This window comes from Columba livia, chromosome 1 (assembly GCF_036013475.1).
Source record: "Columba livia isolate bColLiv1 breed racing homer chromosome 1, bColLiv1.pat.W.v2, whole genome shotgun sequence".
Taxonomy (NCBI): domain Eukaryota; kingdom Metazoa; phylum Chordata; class Aves; order Columbiformes; family Columbidae; genus Columba; species Columba livia.
The window spans coordinates 165,813,339-165,835,386 of NC_088602.1; the positions used below are offsets into that span (position 1 = coordinate 165,813,339).

At 41.7% G+C, this 22,048-nt stretch overlaps 1 protein-coding gene across 7 annotated transcripts in view; it reads right to left on the reverse strand.

The window, feature by feature from the left end:
- Positions 1 to 3,699: 3,699 nt before the first annotated feature.
- Positions 3,700 to 22,048, reverse strand: part of UBE2N (ubiquitin conjugating enzyme E2 N) — a 76,969-nt gene continuing 58,620 nt past the window's right edge. For 5 of the 7 annotated variants that reach the window (XM_021295606.2, XM_065042667.1, XM_021295605.2 and 2 more), the window contains 3 exons: positions 5,485 to 5,731; positions 5,151 to 5,291; positions 3,700 to 4,527 (listed from right to left, as the gene is read on the reverse strand). In XM_021295606.2, coding sequence (XP_021151281.2) covers positions 4,487 to 4,527; positions 5,151 to 5,291; positions 5,485 to 5,731 — 429 coding nt within the window. In that variant the 3' untranslated portion in view covers positions 3,700 to 4,486. Of the gene's footprint in view, positions 4,528 to 5,150; positions 5,292 to 5,484; positions 5,732 to 11,909; positions 12,009 to 21,610; positions 21,873 to 22,048 lie in introns of those variants that run through there. The other 2 variants (XM_065042697.1, XM_021295607.2) reach the window with 2 other exon arrangements.

A 22,048-nucleotide genomic window follows, 5' to 3' on the forward strand; every position in this document is an offset into this window, starting at 1 on the left:
AGTGTCTTCACCTGGGAAGGCTCATGCAGTGTGCTGTTCTGCAGCCCCAAGTCCTGTACCTCCCAGCACTCCTGACCTGGGATTCTTGAGCCTTCATTGCCTCAGTGATGGGCTGATGATCTGTGACAACTCCCAAGCAACAAACTGAGCACCCAGACGAGCCACCTCGGGATGCAATTCCCTTTCCTAACACAGATGTCATCCAGGGGTAGCGTTCAGCTGACACCTCCCACCACCACCCTTCAAATCAGCAGTTTTCTGCCCTGCAGACGAATGGAGAATAGTCCTACTTGCTCACGCCTAACCCCTCACCCTAAGCGTTGAGGCGGGTTTTCAAAAGCAAACACATTAAGCAGTAACCTTGATGCTGCTCTTCTAAGGTACTTCAAAGCAACCTCACATTTAGGTATTTGCTTTAAAATCTTCCTGCGTGCTTTGTCAGAAAAGACTGCAACGCACAGTGAGAAACCCATCACAGCAGGCACAACTAACTGAGCCGTGCTCATAACGTAACAAGGCTTAGCAAAGCTTATACATCTATCAGTGTGACTGCACTAGAAATTGTGCACACTGTGCACTTAAGTAGGAAAGTCTTGTATTAAAACAGGTGGATTTAAACACAGACAGGCAAAAAAAATTAATGATAATAATAAATAATAATAATAATAATATCCTCCTCTGAGCTTGTGCACCAGAGCAGTCCCTCTGATGGCTCTAGGACAGAAACTTGCTCTTTTCTACCCATACAAGAGAGGAGGGGTGGGAAAGACACAGCAACTGGAAAGTGAGTATTCAGAAGTTATCAATGTTTATCTTATGTTAATAGGTGTTAAGAACTGCTAAGAAACTACTGCACACTGATGGCAGCCCACTACAGTTAAATGAAGCTCAGTGTCTATGTAATGAATAACCGCTCTTCCTTTTATTTCAGTGTCATATTATATTACAGTCAAGACATGTTATTGACAAAACCTACCAGACATTTCATTTTAAAAGTAACCCTCAACAACAACAACAAAATCCCAAGAATGTACATAAATCGAGATGTCACATTTTTTTATGTTGCTATTCCATTAAGATGTTTCACAATAATCTCGATGTGCTGGAAATACACTTTCTCAAAAGCTATAGAAGCAACGTTTCACTTGGTTTAGACTATACTCCGCTAACATACAAAAACCGCGTTCCACCAGCTCCCAGTGATAACACACTTCACACCCATGACAGAACATGGCTACACATTAGGAGGTCACCACGAAATGGTTATGCAGAAAGAGAAGCCTTCCAAACCCTCCTCTTGATCTAAAGGAAACTACTGCAGAAGTGTCTTGGACGTGTGGTTTTAAAGCCCGTGTGATTACGCAGGCTCAGCAGCTACAGTGAGTCTCCACACTAACACACAAACCGCAATGTTACCGCTCTCCGTCAGGAGTTTCGACACATAGCACCAGGAATGCTAAAGGAAACCCATTTATTTAAAGTTTACTGTACATTTATCCAATGGACATCCACTAAAAATGGAGATAAAAACTCGTGTTCTCTAAAAGATAGCTGCATTTGCTCACCAGCTGTAATGGTAGATGTAACAGAAGTTGCAGGTAATGCCTCTGAATATACACCTGCTTGACTGAGGAAAACATTGTATCTAACTGGCTTCAAATAATTTAGTCCAAAAGTGTCACACGTTCCTCAACATAAGATAGAATGAAATCCCCAGCTCGGCTTTATACAGGACTCTTAATCAGGTTTAAAAGTTAAATACATATTATTTAATACATATAATCAACTTTAAAGCAATTAAATATACCTGAACAGACCCCACAACAAACAAATTTCAGTTTTTAGGAAGCACGTTCAAAATCCTCCCTCACAACTACCATTTGAAAACACACTGACGTGGTCTTAAAATGCAGTATTTTAGCCATCCTTTTACACCATGAATTTCAGATATACCATCACTACGGACTCAAATGGTCAAACTCAGACAGCAGGGACTTCTTTAATAAAAATCTCCAATTTGTCCAGATAGTTAAAAAGAAACAAAAGAAACTAAACACAAAACAGACACACACTGGCTACTGTGTACTCAAACGGTTCTATAATCCACTCAGTCACTAGCAAATGGAGGCAGAGGATGTTTTTATTAATATATTAACAATATTCCACCAAGAACTTGGTTTTAATTACATACTCTAATTAGCCACCAACTCCAGCTGAGTTTTAAGCCCCGAACACACAAATATCTGGCCATGTGCTAAATGACCTTGTGTCTGGATTCACCCCACCTAGTTGGAAGTTGAATTGCCCAAGTTCCAGCTCAGGTCTTGTTTCTCTACGCAAGGAGGGGAAAAGCACTTTCAACAGGGACACTCAGGAGGGTCAGAGTGTCCCCTGGTGGTGCCACTTGTCTCAGACTAGAGACAGAGCTGAGGAAAGCCGGGTACATAGCCTAAGGTAAAGCTTTAAGAGGTAGGTGAAGTGAATCCAGGGTCTAGGGCACAGCTCACGTATTCTCAGCTGCCTGCTGCAAAATTTGCCCACGTTAACAAGCACACGTGGACATACGTCAGATAAACCCAAACATGCTCACATGTAAGGAGAAGGCAGGGTTAACGGTGCTTACCCGCTCTGAAGAACAAACAATTTGTTACAAGCCCTGAAGGCAACTTGGGCCGATATTCAACACAGAAACTACTTTTAAAACGGGTTTGGTTCTTTTTAAAAAGCTGAATTCTGAACCAAGCTGCAACCACGTTACGAAGAGTACTGTGAGGGACAACACCAGCTACTAACCACTGAAAGCACTGTCTGTTGGAAAATGTAGCTTTAATAGATATTCCTCATCTTACATAAGAGCACAATAAATACACCACATTCTATAGAAATTTCAGATGACACCAGAGTCAGAAGAGGTGAAAGAAGGAGAATACCAACAGGCTCCATAACCATACCCCTGAAGTACATGACAAACACTCCCCACTGCAAGCACTGCAAGCTGTCACTTGCACACTTCAGGTTGTCCCTGCCAAAACCTTTTACGATCTTTCTTTTTTCCTTTTTTTATTTTTTTAAATTTATTTTATTTTTTTGTGTGAGGGAAAGGAAGAGAATAGAGATACAAGAAATCAAGGAAAGCAATAAGATAGGTTTTCAGAAAAGATGCTGGACACCCAGACAAGATGCACACACAAAAATCAAGGATGAGAAGGAAGTTTTTAATGACTTTCCTTCAACCTCCAATAAAGAAGCTTTGCTGCTATTTAAGCAGACCGGTTGCTCAAGCAAGTAGCTTAATAAGGCTTGCAGAGCAAACCAGCGGTCTGAGGCGCTAGCTCTAAGTGGATAAGCAAACATCAGTCGATAGCAGGCTGGCGGCAACAGTGGTTCTACACCCTGGTATCTCCTGTTAAAAGAGGGCAGGAATTAATGCAGTTAGAAACCCATGTAGCCCAACATCTGATGACAACCAGCAAAGAGAAGTTATAATGAGTGCTGTCATTTGCTCTCAGCCTCCTACTCGATTATGGTTATTCCCATGAAAATGCATATCAATGTATTACTAACAGTACGGTTACAATGGTTACATCAGAGACTGGTTTCTAAAAGTCACCCCAAATATAATTTCATATTAAATTGGCTGGGCAGGTCACCCACACAACACAGGCTAATAAAAAAAGTCAGTAAACAGAAGCAAAAAAATCTTGTGAATTCCACCTCTTTACTGTTTAATCGGTCAGACTGGTGAAGACAAATTGTCAATTCTGGTTTCATTTTTTTTTCTTTAAATACGATTGTCACATTAGAGAAATGAAAACACAGCAAAATAAACTGTACAAAGGCAAAGTAGAATAACAAAAAATATTTTACTAAAACATAAGATTTACAGGAGATTTTCCAGACAAGCCATACAAAATGGTCACAAGCTTTTTCTTGGAGGGATTTCTCTACACTTGACAGCAGAATCACAATATTATTAGTGAAGGTGATGGATGTTTAATGTTCCCATTTTTTGTTCAAACAATGAAGCTTGTCCATCTACAGCGTCTACGTTAGACTGGGCTAGAGGGTATATTCTAAAGTATAACTGGTTAGCTGCTTTTACCAATGCGATTAGCATCACCATAAAAAGGGAGGAGGAGCCCACAAAATTAAAACAAAAGCCCCACAGCTAACCCTGCCTACCTTCATTCACAGTGCTTATACTTAAACCATGATGGGAAAAATGATTAAAAGCAGAGATGTGCTGCTGCTTTCAAACAATTTCACAACAATCCAGATGATACTTCTAGCCTCTGCTCATGCGGTACAATAGTGAATTAGGACAAGACACAGATTTGCTAATGTGCATTTAATCACCAAGGGACTGAAGATGTCTGGGCTTTTATTCTGTAATGTTTCTAAGACTGTGTCCATTAAATGCAAACAAAAAAGGAAGAGGTCTTGGCAGAACAGGAGAAGTGATGCACACTTGATGTTCAAAGCGCATTTAAATATTGTTCATGGCATATAGCCTAGTCCATGCTCTGGCTGTAAAGAAAGAGAAACACATTTAAGGAAAGATGTCTCTTTAAGGCTTTACTAAAGTCATTTTAAATACTTCTTTCTAAAGATCACTTTTATACTGCTGCTGCAAGTATACAAAATATATCCGTTCTGAGATTTTAAGTACAATTTCGAACTCCCATAATACACAAAAGTTGACAGCTGCTAAAGTGGCCTGACTGCAGTGTATCCAAATGTGAAGAGACATAATGTAACATTCTGCCACAGAAGCAGGTACGGAAGAGATGTACTTTCTGAAACCAGACAATCTTTTCCTTAAGCTCCATAGAAAAACCAGTGGTGTGTACTTTTACTTTACCACAAGTCCAGACTAGACATGGTTGCAATTTAGGAACGTGAAAACTCAGGATAAAAGAAATCAAGAGAGCATTTTTCCTCCAGCAGGCCTCACAGACTTGAAAATAGAGCACCACAGGCACATTCAGGGTACTTAGACTATGACTACAAGCTGTAGTTGTTTCTGCAAGTTGCAGACATCAAACGGGAGGTCATGATTTACATCCCCCAACAAATTAGTAAGTCAGCTACTTCCTAAAGCTAGGGGGGAAAAAAAACAGGAAAACAAAAAAAGGCATAAGATACATCACCTGTTTCTATGGCTTGGGCTTCATTGGTCTTCCATTGCTCAGCTACATCATTTGCTAGTGGATCATCTGGATTGGGAGCGCTTAACAAAGCCTGGATTGATAGCAGAACTGTACGAATCTGCAAAGCTGGGGACCATTTATCTGAAGAGACATTTATAGCAGTATGAAACACCATATTCATCACAGTTTACAGAAGTAAAAAGTTTTCCTCTCCCAGATTAAAGAATAAGCAAGGTATTCTTAAAAAAAAAAAAAAAAAAAATCTATTTGGAAGGTCAATCTACAAGTTTCTGTACTTAATAATATCAAAAAAGGAAAACAAGGTAGCACTTACCTTTCAAAATATCTAAACATATTCTTCCCAGCTTGTCTACATTAGGATGATAAATTTTGGTCATGAAACGTACTTTAGGAGCTGCCATTGGATATTCTTCTGGAAGGAATAGTTCAAGTTTAAATGTCCCACCCTCAAAGGGGGAATCCTGTGGACCTGCAATGACCACGTGAAAATAACGTGCGTTGCTTTCATCTGGCTCCGCTTTTATCCCAGGGACCGGTTCTGCCAGCAGGCGCTGGGTTTCCTAGAAGAAAAAGAAAAGGAAATGTAAGAAATACAACCCATTTAAAATAAACATCATCTCTACAAACTATTTTAAAAACAAGTATTCATTATGAGTTATTCACCTATATCAACAGAAATGATCATGTTAGACAAATACCTTAAAGTCAAAAAACACCTGCAAGAAGAAGATGAGGATGTGGTAAACTGGTAGACATCTCCTTTCAGATGCCTCAACTGCTGTTAGAGTATGTGCTTCTGTAGCGCAAAGTAACAGATAACAATTAAGCTGTCCTCAACAACTTAACTTTTGATTAAACTACTGCCAAGCTATTATTTTTCAATATACTTAAAAGCACTTCAAAGAATGTCACAGTAAAAAATATCAAAACCGTTTCTCATTCTACCTTGAACAGAAAATCTCATAAGTAAAAAAACAAAAGGGCTAATCACTCACAGAAAGTAACAAAGACTGGACTGATTTGTTATAATGAACATTCGTATCGGAATCAGATTCGACTTTGAAGAATTCAAAGTACTACTCTGCTGCAACACTAAAGGTGTTTGTAAGAATGGTTTATATACTTACACATACATATGCATAAATAGCTTTACTGTGAGCACTTTCAGCCTACAAATAGCCCTGTTTAAAGTGACCCTAACAGACAGCAGGAGATAGGGAAGTTGTTCCGTAAAATGAGGAAAGCCTGGCATACTACAGGGATTTGTCATCTTTGTCACCCAATTCTTCTACCCACAGCACCGATCCCACCCTGGACACCACTCTGTGACCATAGCTGAGAGTTGCCCACGTTCTGACCACCCAGCCCACTAACGCACTGAGCAGACAGACCCACCAAGGCCCATACGTCTTTCTTGTCTGCTGCCAGCACTCACAAGTCTTATAGGCTCCGTTGTGCTCCTTCTGATAAAAAAGAATCCAAGGTCGAAACAGAAAACAGGACATTAAGCACAAGACAACAAGTCCTGCCGAAGCCTCATTTCCTCAGGTAATTTTAGCCCCATTTCCTGCTTTTCCTCTAGCATGCTTTTACTGTGCAGAGTTAACTTTTTCACCACCTGTGTTGGCTTTCACAAAGAAAAATGATCCTGTTTCTACTGAAGAAAAATGGTAACTGGTAGGTGTAATATTGATTTATTATTCTAGTTTTATAGTATATTTACTCTGCGTGTCTATAGTAGCACTAATTCAAGCACAAACCAGACAGATTACCCTCTACTTGGTTTAATATGTTCTTCAAACATAACTGGACTGTTTCAATACTGGCAGTTCACAGAAATAAACTCACACAGCACTTAAGTGATGTGGCTGTCATGATGCAATTAAATAACACCTCACACTAGCCAAAAAAAAAAAAAAGTCCAAATACACAATATAAAGAAGTGAAGCCAGTTATTCATTTCAAAATTGTCAAGGTCCTACAAATCATAATACTGAACTTATAGCTATGTACACAAACGTAAAAATAAACTTATCTGGTCTAATTCCTTGTTTTGACTACGTATTGCCTGCTTATCTGAATAGGCATTGGCTGCCAAATACACCTTACTGGAAGGCCATCCAAGCTTCTTCAACCTGTCTCCACTCGCTTCTGCAAGTGTATTTTATTTTCAACTATATACATAAATTTATATCATACTCGGCACTTGTATTCTGCTGGCTATTTACTTGTGCAGTAATTCTGTAGAAATGCAGCTACAAGGAATGCTTAAATCTTTAGCTCAGTGGTATAGAAAGGCAGTGAGTAAGAAACCATAGATTATCCCTGTAAATGCATCAAACATTCTCCATTTCTTTCAGCAAGGTTTCAGCATGAGTGCTGCCCCAGGTAAATGGGACAATTAGGATTTCCACCTATGAAGGACCACGTACTTACTACAGTTGGACAGTTTTGGCAGGGGAAACGGTATCTTATGCCAAATGCAAACTAATATAGCAAGCCAACTTGAAATTAAAAAAGAACAAACTTAATGAAAAGAACCAATTTTTAAACATCTTCATAACTGCTGGCACCTGGACTTTGCCAGATACACACCAGTAGGCAGATAATGATTTTGGTTCTTACAGGCATTTTCAAATATAAGACTTTTTTTTTTAATGATGATTATGATTAAGGGTAACACATTCTAATAGTTGGGCTGATCTCAGCATTTGTTAGCCCCCACTCAGTCACTCTGGCCCCCAGACTGCCTCCCTAATTACACCAGTACACTGACTGCAACCATACTGGGCAGCCAGTCCTGGCTTAAAATAACCCAGAATCAGCAGTTCTCTGGCAGCAGCATCAGCACTTCTACCTGCCAGCATAACAGAGGCAGCAGCGCCCGGCTGCAAGCTGCACATTCTGTCACTAAAAACTAGTTGTCAATAAACAATGAGAGATCCCACGTATGAGAAAAACGATGCTTTTAGTCAAGGTACTGCATTATGATGAAGGGGCTATACCACTGCTAGTATGTCATCACGTTCTGATCGTCCTTCACACCTCTCAGTTACACAGATGCGGTTATCTCACTATAAAACACCGCAGAAAAAGGGAGTGCAAAGAAAAGCATTTACGTTGCATCCAGCTACGCTAGTGCTGTGGCTACTCAGAACCCATCCACGCCCCCTGTGGAACATTAATATTAGATTAAAAATGCTTTAAGCACGTCTCGCTTCCTGCACTGTGAGTGGGGTTCCACTGCTATCGGCACAATTGAAGCTGTTTCCAAGCAGAGATGAGGAGGAACACTCACAAGAAAGAAATCTGTGAGGAAATCAGTCGACACTCATCTTCCGTACCCAGCAGGCTCTGATGCAGCCATCATGCCGAGAGAGCGAGTACCAGGCTAAATTTCTCTGACACGCACAAAATGACAGGTCACAAAGCCTGTGAACGTACATCACTACCATTTCATGCAAAAGCTGAGAAGCATCTTTGGTTCAGAAAAGGAATCTTTTTAAAACAGTGTAACAGACAAGCTTGTTAGACTATGCAAAACACAAGAACATCATTTAAGTACAAACATTTCATGTTCTTTTAATCAGTACATCAACACCACCTGCTGAACTCTGACAGTAAATACGGCTTTTGCCCTTCGATTATTAAGAAATTTATTATAATATCCTCAATACATTTGTGGGCAATCATGAAAAAATAACAGAAAGGGACAAATATTCTAAGGTCTAAGCATACAAAATGCTTAAACATACAAGTAGGTCCAATTCTAAGGTAATATCAAGCACTCAACTTCCACATTTTACAGTAAGATAGTCACTTAAAGACACACCAATATTAAAATCAATTTCATTTGCCATAAGACCCGAAGAAATAAGTCATATTTGAGATATACAGTTGTCAGTACACAAGGCAACACTATGGACCAGGTCAGGAAACTGAACTGCTTAAAGGTTTTGTTTGTTTGGTTTTTTAAGTGTACATTACCAAAAAAAACTAACCACCCCCCACCTGTAAGTCATGCACAAGAGAGTCGTGAGATGTAGACTTAATCTACAAACAAGGAAATATTTAACTACATGTTGATATTATTTTGTAATTTTATATTATTTTCCCTAGAGGATGGTTACCCAATGAAAAACGGTCCCTCAAACACAGTAAAATACGTAAATAAATAACTTCTAATTAAAATTCTAACTTCCCACCTTTTTTAACCAATCAGGAGGATCAAGCATATGCAATACTTGACTTTCCAGTATCTTTTTAGGCAAAACCTTTCTAACACTTTTTTAGCTGAGGAAGTGAGTTTTGTGCAATCTGTTACTTCCCTCTTTCTCCCCAAAACTGCCTTTGAACCCTTTGTCCAATTTCAGCTTTTCTGTACATTTTGTAAACTGTCAGTGGCTATAAGAGAAACCAAGCTCAGTGCTACCCAAGAGAAAGACAAGAAGAACATTAAGATATTACATACTGTTAGGCCAGTTTATTCCAATTAAATATGTAGTATTCTTGATCACAATACATGTTTTTACAATACAGCAATTAATTTAGTCTTCAGGGGAACACAAATTTCCATCTAAGTAAATGTTCCAGAACAGCACTTTATAGTGTTTCTTATTAGCTCTGCTCTAGCATGCTGAAGGAAATTTCACAGAACAGATTTCAGGGCATTTTGAGCTCTAAAACACAATCCCATGCTGCCATAGGCAGTTATTTCTATTTGTCATAGTCAGCAATGATTTTAGATTGAGATCTCTTCTTGCTCCTGCTTTTACTCCACTTGTTCCAAGTTAATGTCCTAATTTCCATTGACTAAAGAAAACTAAGAAACCCAAAATGAAGATACATGCCAATCAGTACTTAAAACAAACAAACCAAAAAAAAATAAAAAAAACAAACCACAAAACAAAAACCACACAACCACCAACCGTTCATAACTGGCTGAAGCTCCCCCCCAACCCCATTTTATCTTTCTCATTTTTAATTAAGTGGTTAAAAAATACAGAAGCGTTGAAGGTGTTTTGACAAGCAAAGCTTTCCTTATTAACACAGGTGGCCTGAAGCAGAGTGACAGATGACGCAGATCGGACAGATGGTGTAGCTGACATTCTGCATAGCTATTCTTCTATGAAGACATTAAATTGAAGACTAATTGTACCCAAGTGGGGGGAGAAATCCTCAACCTGTTTTTACAGTAACCTATGAGGACAAGAAGCCTCAGGGAGAGCACAGTGATCTTTAGAAGAGACCAACAGAGCAGGAGGTGGGGTGAGGGTTTTTTCAGGGTGCTGAGACTGAGAAGCCATGCAAATACAAGAGGACGATTTGCATGGGGCAACGTTTCACTCTCTGAGCTTTTGCTTGGTTATCCTGCTCTCAGCAAAAGGAAAAATAAAAAGTTACTGCAAAGCAGACATAACCCCCAAGATCCTCCTGGTTCATACACCCAGAACAAGACATTAGGGATGGGAATGGAACAACCCAGAAAGATGCTTCCATACCCACATGCATGAAAATCAATTGTTAGAGCACACAAAGATACAAACAAGCACAGAAATAAGGAATCCATTAGTAACAGGCTACTATTTTAATCACTTCCAGTCTTGCAGAAAGTTTACAAAAGCCTCAAATTGTCAAGGCCTCAGTGAAAACAATAAAAAGATTTCTGTATGCTACAATCTGGAAAACAAAAAGCCACTTCAGAACTCTTACTTGGTATCAACAGACTAAGGCAGGATCAAACAGTGGCATATTGGCAAATAACAACAACCTGAAAACTCATGAATCCAAGTATTTGGAGAAACAAACAAACAAACCAACCAGAAAATTATTTCTTACATAGTAGAACCACTGCAGCTGAACCAAAAATCTCTGAAGTTTCACCTGTCTGACAAAGACCACTCCAGTAGTGAAGGAAGAAAGTGTCGCATGGGATTAGACAATTTTTAAAGCTTTTTCCTTACTTTCTAAAAAGGAGTACTACATTCTTTGCTTGGAAAAATAATGGCAATTCTGTTCCCTGTACTATGGCAATAGTTTATCACCACCAGTTTCACACTGCCTGCCAAGAGATGTTGGCTAAAAAAGTGAAGAACAAATCAACATCTAGCACCTACAAAATACAGGAACCATAAGGCTACCATATGAAGGCCACTAGAATTTCAAAAAGAAGCCTGCTTGCAAGGTCAGCACAAAGTAGCTCAAAGAAGAAATCCAAGCTCCAAGTCTTGAGCCAAATTTGCTTTGCCTAGTAATTCAGCTGTCTGCAAGCTTAATTTCCTGACATCCCAGTTTTCTTATTTCATATTCAATATTACTGCTATATAGTTTCCTTCAACAAGTAAAAAAATCCGCATATTAAACCACAAGTTAAATACAGTAGTCTTCAGTGAGATGTTATATTTGAAGGAATACACTTTTTGACAGAATCTAGCTTGGTTTTCTGCTCTACACAGTCCCTTCATATCAGTTGTGAAATCGCCTGGTGAAATTCATAACATCCATTAGAACAAAGGGAGCTTAGAGAAATCCCAACATCTTACAAAGCCTGAACATTTTAAGCTGATAAATGAGCAGCTTCTGGAGAAAGGAAGAAAAAAAAGCTGTATTGCCTTTCCACTTCAGCCTATTATACACCTTCATTTTTGTCTGTATAGCTGTCTCTTGACCTCATGGTGAAACATAGCGCATAGCCCTGATCTGGAAGGAGGATAACAAAACAAAACAAAACAAACCTACATGCAACAGAGAAGAGTCCTTGATGCAGTTCACCACATGTCCATGCAAACAGCTGTGCCAACAAAAAGGAGGGTGCAAACACATGCTGTCAGAAGGATGGGAGAACAGACTGCTCCTTTTGGTGAAAGGGCTTGTTTAAAGAGTTGAGACTGCAGCGTCAGTCACAGTGAGAAACTAGCGTAACGGATTACTATTCTGTAACCAACCTCAAAAGGAAATGTAGAGGCCACCTCCTCATTCCAAAGGACGAAGCTTCACTACCAACAGGACTAATTTCAGTAACAGATGGTAAACTGCTAAATTAAAGTCCCCAGTCATCTATAAAAGTCTTAAAGACCAAATACTCTGTGTATCTTCTTCCTTGTTATGAACAGTTATCTAGCAACCTTTTATGGTGTTGAGACTACAGAAAAGCATCCTTACAACCAGCAGCTTTATGCTAGTACCTTAAAAAGAGAGAGATATCATTAAGACTTTCAGATGTCAACATAGCTGTGATAAAACTATTCTGCAACTTCAAAACAGAAAACATTAATAAGGTCTCTTACACAAAGAGAAAAATATTGCAGGACTTAGAGCTATTAAATATTTAAAATGACACAATACCACATCTTTATGCAAAGTCTCAGGGGAATGATTCTTTCCTTGTATTTTCAGGAGTACATTTATGAGCTCAATTCTCCATACAGCAGTCAAGTAATTTACCTTCAGCATCACCTAAGATGGAGGCTACATCCCTGCAACTTCATCAGACAAAGGCCAGGTATAAGCCTTCTCTAATCTACTCCAGACAGTGAAAAACAATAGGTAATATCCACCTTTACTTGTAGGTTCAACTAACCCTAGGTGGCTTCATTCTAAACAGATCAGGGAAGACAGAAGACGGATAAGTATCTTTGTCTTAATAAGACCTAATCTGCAACAGGAATTACAGTTTACAGCTCAACTGCCAGTGCCTGCTGCTTCCCCCTTGCCAGAAATCACCATCCCGCAAATCTACTGAGAAAGTAAACCCTATCTGCATTCCCAGTTCAATTCAGAAGTGAGTTTGGCTCTCTTAGCTAGATCTTTAACCTAAAATATGTTGGCAGCAGAGTTTCTATGCTGTCAGTCATCTGGCAGGGGGCAGTAACTTCCAACAGAAACTGATGAACAGTCAGCATTGGCTGTGAGTAAAAGCATCTTCAGCAGCACAAATGTATAAAGATCTGCATGTCTTCTTGACACATTTATTCCATAGGTGCTACAAGCAAGGGTCTCTAAACAGCTGCCTACAAAACAAACCTCTTTGGCAGCCTTGGCCACTTATAAAAGGAATGGCAGGATGCAATGCTGCATGACTAGTCCCAAGGTGCACTAAAATAAAGTTACTGGTAAAAGGAAAGAGGCACCCAGATTGAAAGAAACACACATCAGCCTGACTCACTTCTTTAAGACACAGAACTTGTATCTAGTATGGACTATTTAGGCAGATGTATGGGGTGTAGGTGTTGGCAGCAGGGGGTCTCCAGGGGTGCCCTCTGTGGGAAAAGGTCAAGAGTTGCCCCATGCCACACACAGCCACCATCAACAGACTTGCCGCAAGGTACAGGCTGATCCCATCAGACAAGCTGGTGGCACATCTGAGAAAACATATTTAAGAAAGGACAAAAAATGTCACACAGAGAGAACAGTGGGGGGTTGAAAATGTGAGCAAAACTAGTCTGATCACCAAGGTCAGAGACAGAGGGAGGGGAGGTGCTCCAGACACCAAAGCAGAGATTCCCTGCAGCCCATGGAGGACCACAGTGGAACAGACATCCACGCTGCAGCCCATGGAGAGGACCATGCTGGAACAGAGGAAAAGCATGAAGAGGAGGGAACAGCAGAGAGGAGCTGTTATGGATGGACCACAAACCCCATTACCCATCCCCATGCAATCATCAGGTTCAGAGGAGGCAAAGGAGTCAGAAGTGAAGGACTGCAACTGAGTGTAGGAAAATGTGGGCAAAGATGGTGTTTTAACTTTGTCATTATTTCCCACCATCCAACTCTGGTTTATGTGGCAATAAATTAATTAATTTTCCCCAAGTCAAGTCTGTTTTGACTGTGATGGTATCAGTAAGTCAGCTCCCTGTCCTTGCCTTGATCCATGAGCTTTTCCATCCTATTTTCTCCTCCCACCTGGTTGAGGTGGGGGGCAAGAGAAAGTGGCTGGGTGGGCATCTGGCAAAGGTTAACCCACTACAGCATAAATCACAAAGTAACTTTTAATGTGAAATGTGTTTGAGCTGTTGTATCCAGAAGCACTTTTACAGAGGATGTGGTAGACAGTTTCAGACTCCGCAGATGATATTGCAAATTAGAGTTTTTCAAAAAGAAATTACAGACTTCAAATGAAAGCCGCTAGCTCCATTTTCTGCTATAGTTGAAACGATAACAGTTATCACTTGGAAGGTACCACACATATCAATTTATGTGGGAGAAGATGTGATAAGGAAAAAAGATATATTTTTCAGTTTAACTGATTGCTCATCAGTGTCTTCAATATTTGCTTCCTACGGAAGATCAGACATTTGTTGCCAAGTCCTCCAGGAAGATTTCTAAAGCAGACGTAAAGTCACTACCAATAGCAAAAAGCAAAGAGATTTTAAAAAATAAAGTTACACATAAGTACCACTGTCAATGACTAAAAATCACTGCAAGTCCTTTGTTTGATTCTTCATTGGCTTCAGTTGTTGAGTTTACAATTGAGACAAACTGCTTTTCTTCTCGTGATTTCAGCCTGGTGCTTGATCAACTTGACTCACATCTGTAACTACTTGCACCTTTTCCTTTCCTCACAAAATGCAAGGGTTTCCCTGAATAGGAAACCCTAACTTCTCAGCAGCAGTGCTAATGTGTACTGTCACTGTTCATCTGTCATCAGCCCAAGCATTTGCCAAGTCAAACAACAAATGACATCACAGAACTGATTTGGCTTAAAAAAAATAACCTTTACTGCAGATTTCTCAGCCAAATGAGTCCTTCAGTCCAAGTTTGCTGCAGCAGCACCAAACCTTCTGTGCCAGCACAGGCCAGGCTAAATCTGTTTATTCAGTGAGGCTGCTCAACACCAACTGCAGCCTGATCACCTTGAAAACTTCTGGTTCATCTAACTTCACTAGGTGGTAACTTTCCTGCCTTGTGCTGGCTCTCTGCAAAAACCACAGAAGTACAACTTCAGCATTTCAATTCAGACTACATACAACATATATTTGTTTCATATTTTTATCGTGATTGCAGGAAACCCTTGCCAGCTACCAGTGCCACTATCTTCCAACTACATCTAATAGTTTTGGGTATGAAATAGAAACTGAAGGTTTTATCTGCTTAGGCAAAAACTTAAAGCAGCATATTGGCACACAGACAAATTACAATTACTTGCCAAATGGCAACTCTTGCCTGTTCTGTCAGAGTGGGATAAGGGGGAAGATCACACTGATCTCCTTCACTAAGAACTGATACGTTGCACACAAGAAAGTAAACCACATATATGTTTTTGCTTTGATTTTTTGAGGGGGGAGGCAGCAAGAGAAAGTGAAACATACCAGTCAGAACTGTCTTCTACGTATAAAGACAAATCTGCTCCAGAAAACCACAAAGACTTAATTAAAAAAAATTCACATTTTGGCACAAATTCTTCCAGAGTCTATCAATTCACTAGGTACAATTATGTAAAGAATTAGCTATAACCAGCATTACTGAAAATAAATTGGGTACCTAAGCAGATGTATTATCAGAGAGATTTCAGAATGTTGAGATTAAAATTATATCACTGTAAAACAACAACATTAGAGAAACTCTCCTGAAAATAATGTCCGCCTTTTAGGAAAAGAAAGAATTAGCAATGAAGCCCATTAAACTGCAATGCAAAGGTCAAATACCATAAACAGAAGGCTGCACTTGTGGTTTCCAGTTGCTGGCCTCCACATGAATTTTTCTCTTCCTTGCTATATAATCCCTGCATGTCAGCATCCCACACGCCTGCATTTGCTTTACTCATTATTGGGCTAATGTCTCTGTACATTAATGCTTCCACCACCCTATGGCTTCCCAGACCCCATCACCAGCCCTGACTGTAACCCAAGACCCGCCCCCGGGCGCCAAAAAAAAAAAATCCGAGGGTCAACAAGTAAAAGACATCAGCTATAAAAGAAAACAAACAAAAAAAACCAACACACATGAACAGCAGCACAACAGATTTAGAAACCGTTAACTAGTACACGATCTATGGACAACTGTCCAGCAACTTGAAACTACAGCCTTGCTAAGCAAGTGCCACAAATTTTGGATTGCTCATAATCTTCCCTCATGCGCTTCTGGTTTTCCAGTTCCCATCACCATACAAGCAATTTTAACCACTGCAAAGTCACTTTACAGTGAGATGAAGACAAATGTACTCCAGGTAACAGCACCTTCCCAGAAAACAAAAATTAAAAAAACCCCACACCAACAGTCAACCCACTCTTGTTGCCAAACAACAGGAACACGAAGAGGGGTGTTTTTCAGGTCAGCATCACTCTTCCTTGAGGAGGACCTCAGTCTCGAATTTTCCACAGCAGATTACAGGCTTTTGGAATTGTGAAGCTGAGATCCTATACAAATTCTTAGAGGATTAGCTATGTACTAGCATAGATCAAGCTTTTTATGGTGCATCTCCAGGTATAGTAAAGTCAGGCACAACTGAACTCACTGAGCTAATAGTGTAAACCATTCTGGCAGTTATACTAACCGAGCACATTTGAATTAGAGTTTTGCACTACTATACAGTGTGGAAGGAACTATCAAAGTGTTGTTAAAGCAAACAATAACTCATAAAGAGTTTTTGTCCAAATGGCAAAAATTTGCCACTTGTTTCTCACTATCAACCCATCTGTCCAAGTGTAACTATGAAAACATGGGTTTATTTCATAATATTATACAAAACAAATTTTGATGATATCCATTATGTTTTTATGACTTTCAGCATAAGTACCACGTAACACAACCATGTGCTAAGTTATAAAAAGCCATGAGCATCAGTACTCAGAATGCTTGGTGTGCTATTGATTTGTACCTGCAAGTTTGCTCAAGTACTACACAAGAAGGTGGCCCAAACAAGATTTTGGCCTCTAGCTGGATTATTTACTGCCTTTCCCTCAGCTTTTATTCTCTAGTGTCTACTGAAAGCTTCTTTAAGAAAAAGGCTGTGAAAAGTTATCAGTGTCCTTTTTAAGATATTTTAATGACTCCATGTTTTCCTTTTAAAACTGGTACCTTGGCCTAACCTGAAAGTTTTCTTATCCTCAGGGCCCAAGCCTTCTTCTCGGCCTCCCTCCCACACCTCCACAGTTCTGTCCTGCCAAACTTCAGGCTTCCAGTACCTGCCTAGACAGCCCCCGATTACCACAGCCACTAGTTGCCTGGCAAGAAGACTCAAAGAGGGTCACAAAGTAGAGGATGTGATATCTGTCTACCTTCCTGCATTTGTTGGGAAATAGTAGGGAAGGTGGTTTTAAAAACAGTACCAAAAAAAAAACCTCTGAAAATTTCCAAAATTTTCACCTTTCTGCCAAATTTGAAGTTATCCACAAGATCCAAACAGCATACAAGGGGCAGAAAGACATTACAAAGACCAAATATAGCACCTGTCTGACAAATGCCAAGGATCAGCACTGTCCAGAAGTAATGTTTTCTATGTCTAACTGCCACACAAAGAAACGCCAAATACCAGCAAAAGGTATTAAGTTTACCTCCAGTCTTATTTATTTTTTTTCATCCAGGAAATTAAAAATTGGTCATATATGTAAGAGAAATCAAAAACTAATGGCAACTTAAATTTTCATGTGGAGACAGATACTCATGTCCCAGAAACCCATAGCTTCCAAAACAAAGGAAGAAACTTCAAGGTGGCTGCCAGTAATACTGTTCAGGAATTTCTAGAAAGTTTCAGAAGTTGCAGACTAAATACCTGATTTATGTTTAAAAAAAAAACAACAAAACAAAACATAAAGCTCATTATACCAACCTCTAATATAGAATGCTGTAGGTCCCTATCACCACATATACCATGAGAATCTCCATAAAGCCTCCCAGAAATTTTATAAGTTGACACAGCATTTTAGAACTCAGCAGTCCAAATGTTACTCAGATTCTCTAAAAATACTGCAAGCACTGACAGCAATGTGGAAATAGCCTCTCACAGTAAACAGCAAGGAAGGAATATTTCAGACAATAACACACTACCATGCAGGGGAAGAAACCAAAGCCTCAGTAATTTAACGCTGAGAAATTCATTAATCAAAAAAATCTGAAGGAGTCTCAGATACTGCTTCAGATGGTTTACTTCATCATATGAGCAGCTGCAGTGATTGTAAGAGAAGCACCACTAACAACTGGCTACACAGTTAACACAGACCTGAACATCAAATCATGAATAATGAGATCACTGCAGCAGTGAAAACAGCAGAAAAAGCATTTGCAAAAATGACACGAGGCAGCTTTGCCCATCTCATTCAGATATACTGACTGTACTTGACACGGCAATGAGGTGGTTTGAATGTCAGCCAAAAAAAAAAAAAAAAAAAAAAAGTCAGATGCAATTCAACTCCTTACTTGACTGGAGCTACGTGACTTTGCAACACCGGAGCGAAATTGTGTAAAAAATGTTTGAGAGTAAAAATCACTGGGCTTATTTATTGTGTATATTGCAAAGGCTCGCTTTTTAATATTGTGCAGTAGTAAAAAAAGTTTACAGCATCAAAACCACACACCTTGGCAAATGTGCAGTACTGCATTTTTATTTTATCTTACATTAATAGATTTTATTGTCAATGTGATTCTCAGAGGACCCTTGGTTTTGGACTACTGAAGAAAATAAAAATACCTCTTCTCTATTCACAAGAATCTCAGTGTTCACAATTCTGAGTATATCTTTAAAAGACTCAAAACTATATCATCAACTTCTACTCATCATTTGTGATGTTCTAACACCAGGTCATAACTCTAAAGCAAGTCATCTCTTGATCTTACGGATCACTCTCCCCCACACTTGTTTAAAGTCTGCGTTTCTAAGTAATCTGAGGACAGCAAACCAGGAGTAATTCTGTATCTCCTGTAACAACCACTTCGCAAAATCTATGCTGACACCTTTTAATTGAATTTGGGGGAAGTATTGGAAATACAAAGAAAGCTCTCTGCTGAGACGAGGAAGGCGACTGCTCTCCTACTGAGCTTGATGACAGCCTGCACATAGCAAAGAAGCAGGCTGAGGAGCACAGGGCCGCTAGTCAACCGGAGCACCAGGCCATCTGCCAGCAGTCGGTCAAGACGAGAAACGCCAACTGCATTTTGAGCGGCTAGCTAGATTCTGTACTTCATTACAGCCCAAATATGCGCTCCCATCCCAAATCCACCATCAACGGTCTCCCTCGGGCAAAAACACATAGGTGCATGTGGATCGGAAGGAGAACGTCTTTACCTAGCAGTAACCTAAGCCATTTATTTATCATCAAATTTATTAATGTCCATAAGGAAAATTGTATCTTCTTGTTATTTGAGTTATTTCACCTTTCTACAGGTCTTTCCTATCTCTCTCTCTTCCTTTCCTGATCTCTCAAATTCTCCTTAGCAGCAGAGTTTACTCCCTTCCCGCTCGTTAGGGCAACCACCAGCAGGAAATTTAACATCAAAATTGGCAGGATAGCAAAGGTCAAAACAACTCTCACTACAGACTCCTGAAGACCCAAGCAGGCACATCTCTAGGCCTGCACCTCTGCAGCTGCGATATTTCAAAATATGACTTTGCATATTTTTTGAGGCTGCAGTAACTAGTCAGATTCAAGTCCTGGACCTTACATACATCTTTCAACCTACATAATGCACAGCACAGGAGCTAAAGAACTGGTCACCTAACACAACCAACCCAAGATTTAAAAGCTCTAGGCTGACTACAGACAACTTACAGTACATTCATGGAAACACACAACCCACCATACACACCACCCTATAACAATAACAGTCCTGAAACCTTTAAGGAGGACCTGGAGCTTCCATGTGTCACTTCTGCTGCCTTCTACCTCCCCTCTCCAGGAGAAGAAACATTCCTCTGTCATCACACATCTTTGAAGTAAGACATGTGAATTGCTCCAGGTTTCTTCTAGAAAAGCATGAAAAAAAACCAAGAGCACCAAGAAGGAAATTTATGCACAAGTTCACAAGGGGGTGCATTTCTTGGTTGTATTTAGGGGAATTGTCAAGAGCTATTCAAGAACTTAACAAGGACAACAGTCTCATGACAGAGCTCTTACCAAAACTCTGTGAGGAATCCCTGTTGTGCTGTATTATGAATCAGTGTTTCCTCTCACACCTGAAATATATTCAGCTTTGCATGCCATGCACTGAGGCAACTGGATGAGCGTCAAACTCATTCTGTAAGATTTGTCTTTGCAATTTTTACTGCTTACAATTCTGAACAACAATCATAGTGTAGCCTGTCTGACACAAGATAAAGGCTACTCCTGCCTTGTTTTTACCTCATCTATTAGATTACTTGACTTGTTAGAGAAAATCCATTTTATTTTTTTCATCCACTATTTAGCATATCGTACACTAAAGTGTTCTACAATAGTTGCCAACATTGCACACCCAACCAAGAGACCTTTACTGCGTTATTTGTGGCAATTGTTCAGCTCAACAAGTAACCTAAGGAACCTTACTGGAATCACTTAATAACTTTTGTAAAAGGAACAATCATCAATTTGAGAGCTTCAATTCACATCACTACAAAGCGAATGGGAGACAGCAGCCCAGCACAAACACCCTAGAGGACCAACCTACTGAAAGGACTCACAGGCATTGCAATGCAGCTGCCTGTACCACTGTTGAGTGACTCCAAATCATTCAAGCCTTCAGCTGAAATTTTAGTCAGGTGGTCAGCTGAAAGCACCCCGAAGTTGAGAGCCCTTGCAAAGCTGGTAAATGGAAGTCGAAGAAAGACACTGAACTGCCAGCACCAACACGCCAAAACCGTACAAGCAGACAGCTCAGGACACACGTGGAAGAAGCCAGGCTGGCCTGGCTGTACCGGTACGGACGCCCCCGACGCGCAGCTCAAGCTCAGCCCCCGCTATGCTCAGCCCCCGCTCGCACAGCAGAAGGAACCCGAGTACCGTGGCGAGGGCTGCGCCGGGGCCGGGCCGGGCGCCCCCAGCCAGGAGCCTCACCGCCGGCGGAAGGCGAAGCGGGTGGGGTGCGCCCGGTGCCTTGCCAGCGCTGGGCCCCGGAAAGGGCGCGCAGGCACCCGACGCACGGACGGCAGCACCGGGGGCCGTGCGGTGACCGTGACGGGAGCGGGCCGCTCCCGCCCGCCGCCCCCGGCCCGCCAAAAGGGCCGCACCGCTCCCGCCCGCCCGCGCACGCCGAGCCCGGGAGCCCCCGCGGGCGGCCGCACATCCGACTGGAAGCGACGGGGAAGGGAGGCAGAGGGGAGCAGGCCCGGCGCGGCCCCTGCCACAGCGGCTCCCACGGCAGCGCGTCACCCGCCGCCCCACAGGGGCAGGATGAGGCCTGGGAGCGGCCCTGCCCCCCCGCGGCCCTGCTCCCGGGCACCGGAAGCGGCCCTCGGCCCGGCCCGGCTCAGCCCTGCCCGCCGCGCAAGACCCGGCCCAGCCGCCCCTCCAGCCCAGGGCGGGCGGCGGTACCTTGATGATTCTGCGGGGCAGCCCAGCCATCTTGTCTCGTCGGGGTGCAGGCTCGCGGGCTCGCCTCCGCTCGGGGATCGCGCACAGCCGGAAGTAGCCCGCGCCGCGCTTCCGGTGGCACCGCCCTCGGCGCAGGACGCCGGGCAATGTAGGCGACGCCGGGCAATGTAGGCCGCGCCGGCTCCGGAGCGGCCGCTCCTCGGCAGCTGCTGCCGCGGGTCTCCGGGCGGGCCCCTCTACCGGGAGGGGTCCTTGCGCTGTCTGTGCGCACGAACGCGGCGGAGGGGGCGCTATGAGGGAGCCGGGGTGGCTGTGAGACGGCGGGAGGCCCCGCCCGCCCTGTGCCTGGGGCTGCGCCGCCTCAGCCGGCAGTGGCGGGGCGGACGCGCCGCCTTGGCGCACAGGCCTGAGCTGGGGCTGCGGGCCCGGGAGCGGCGT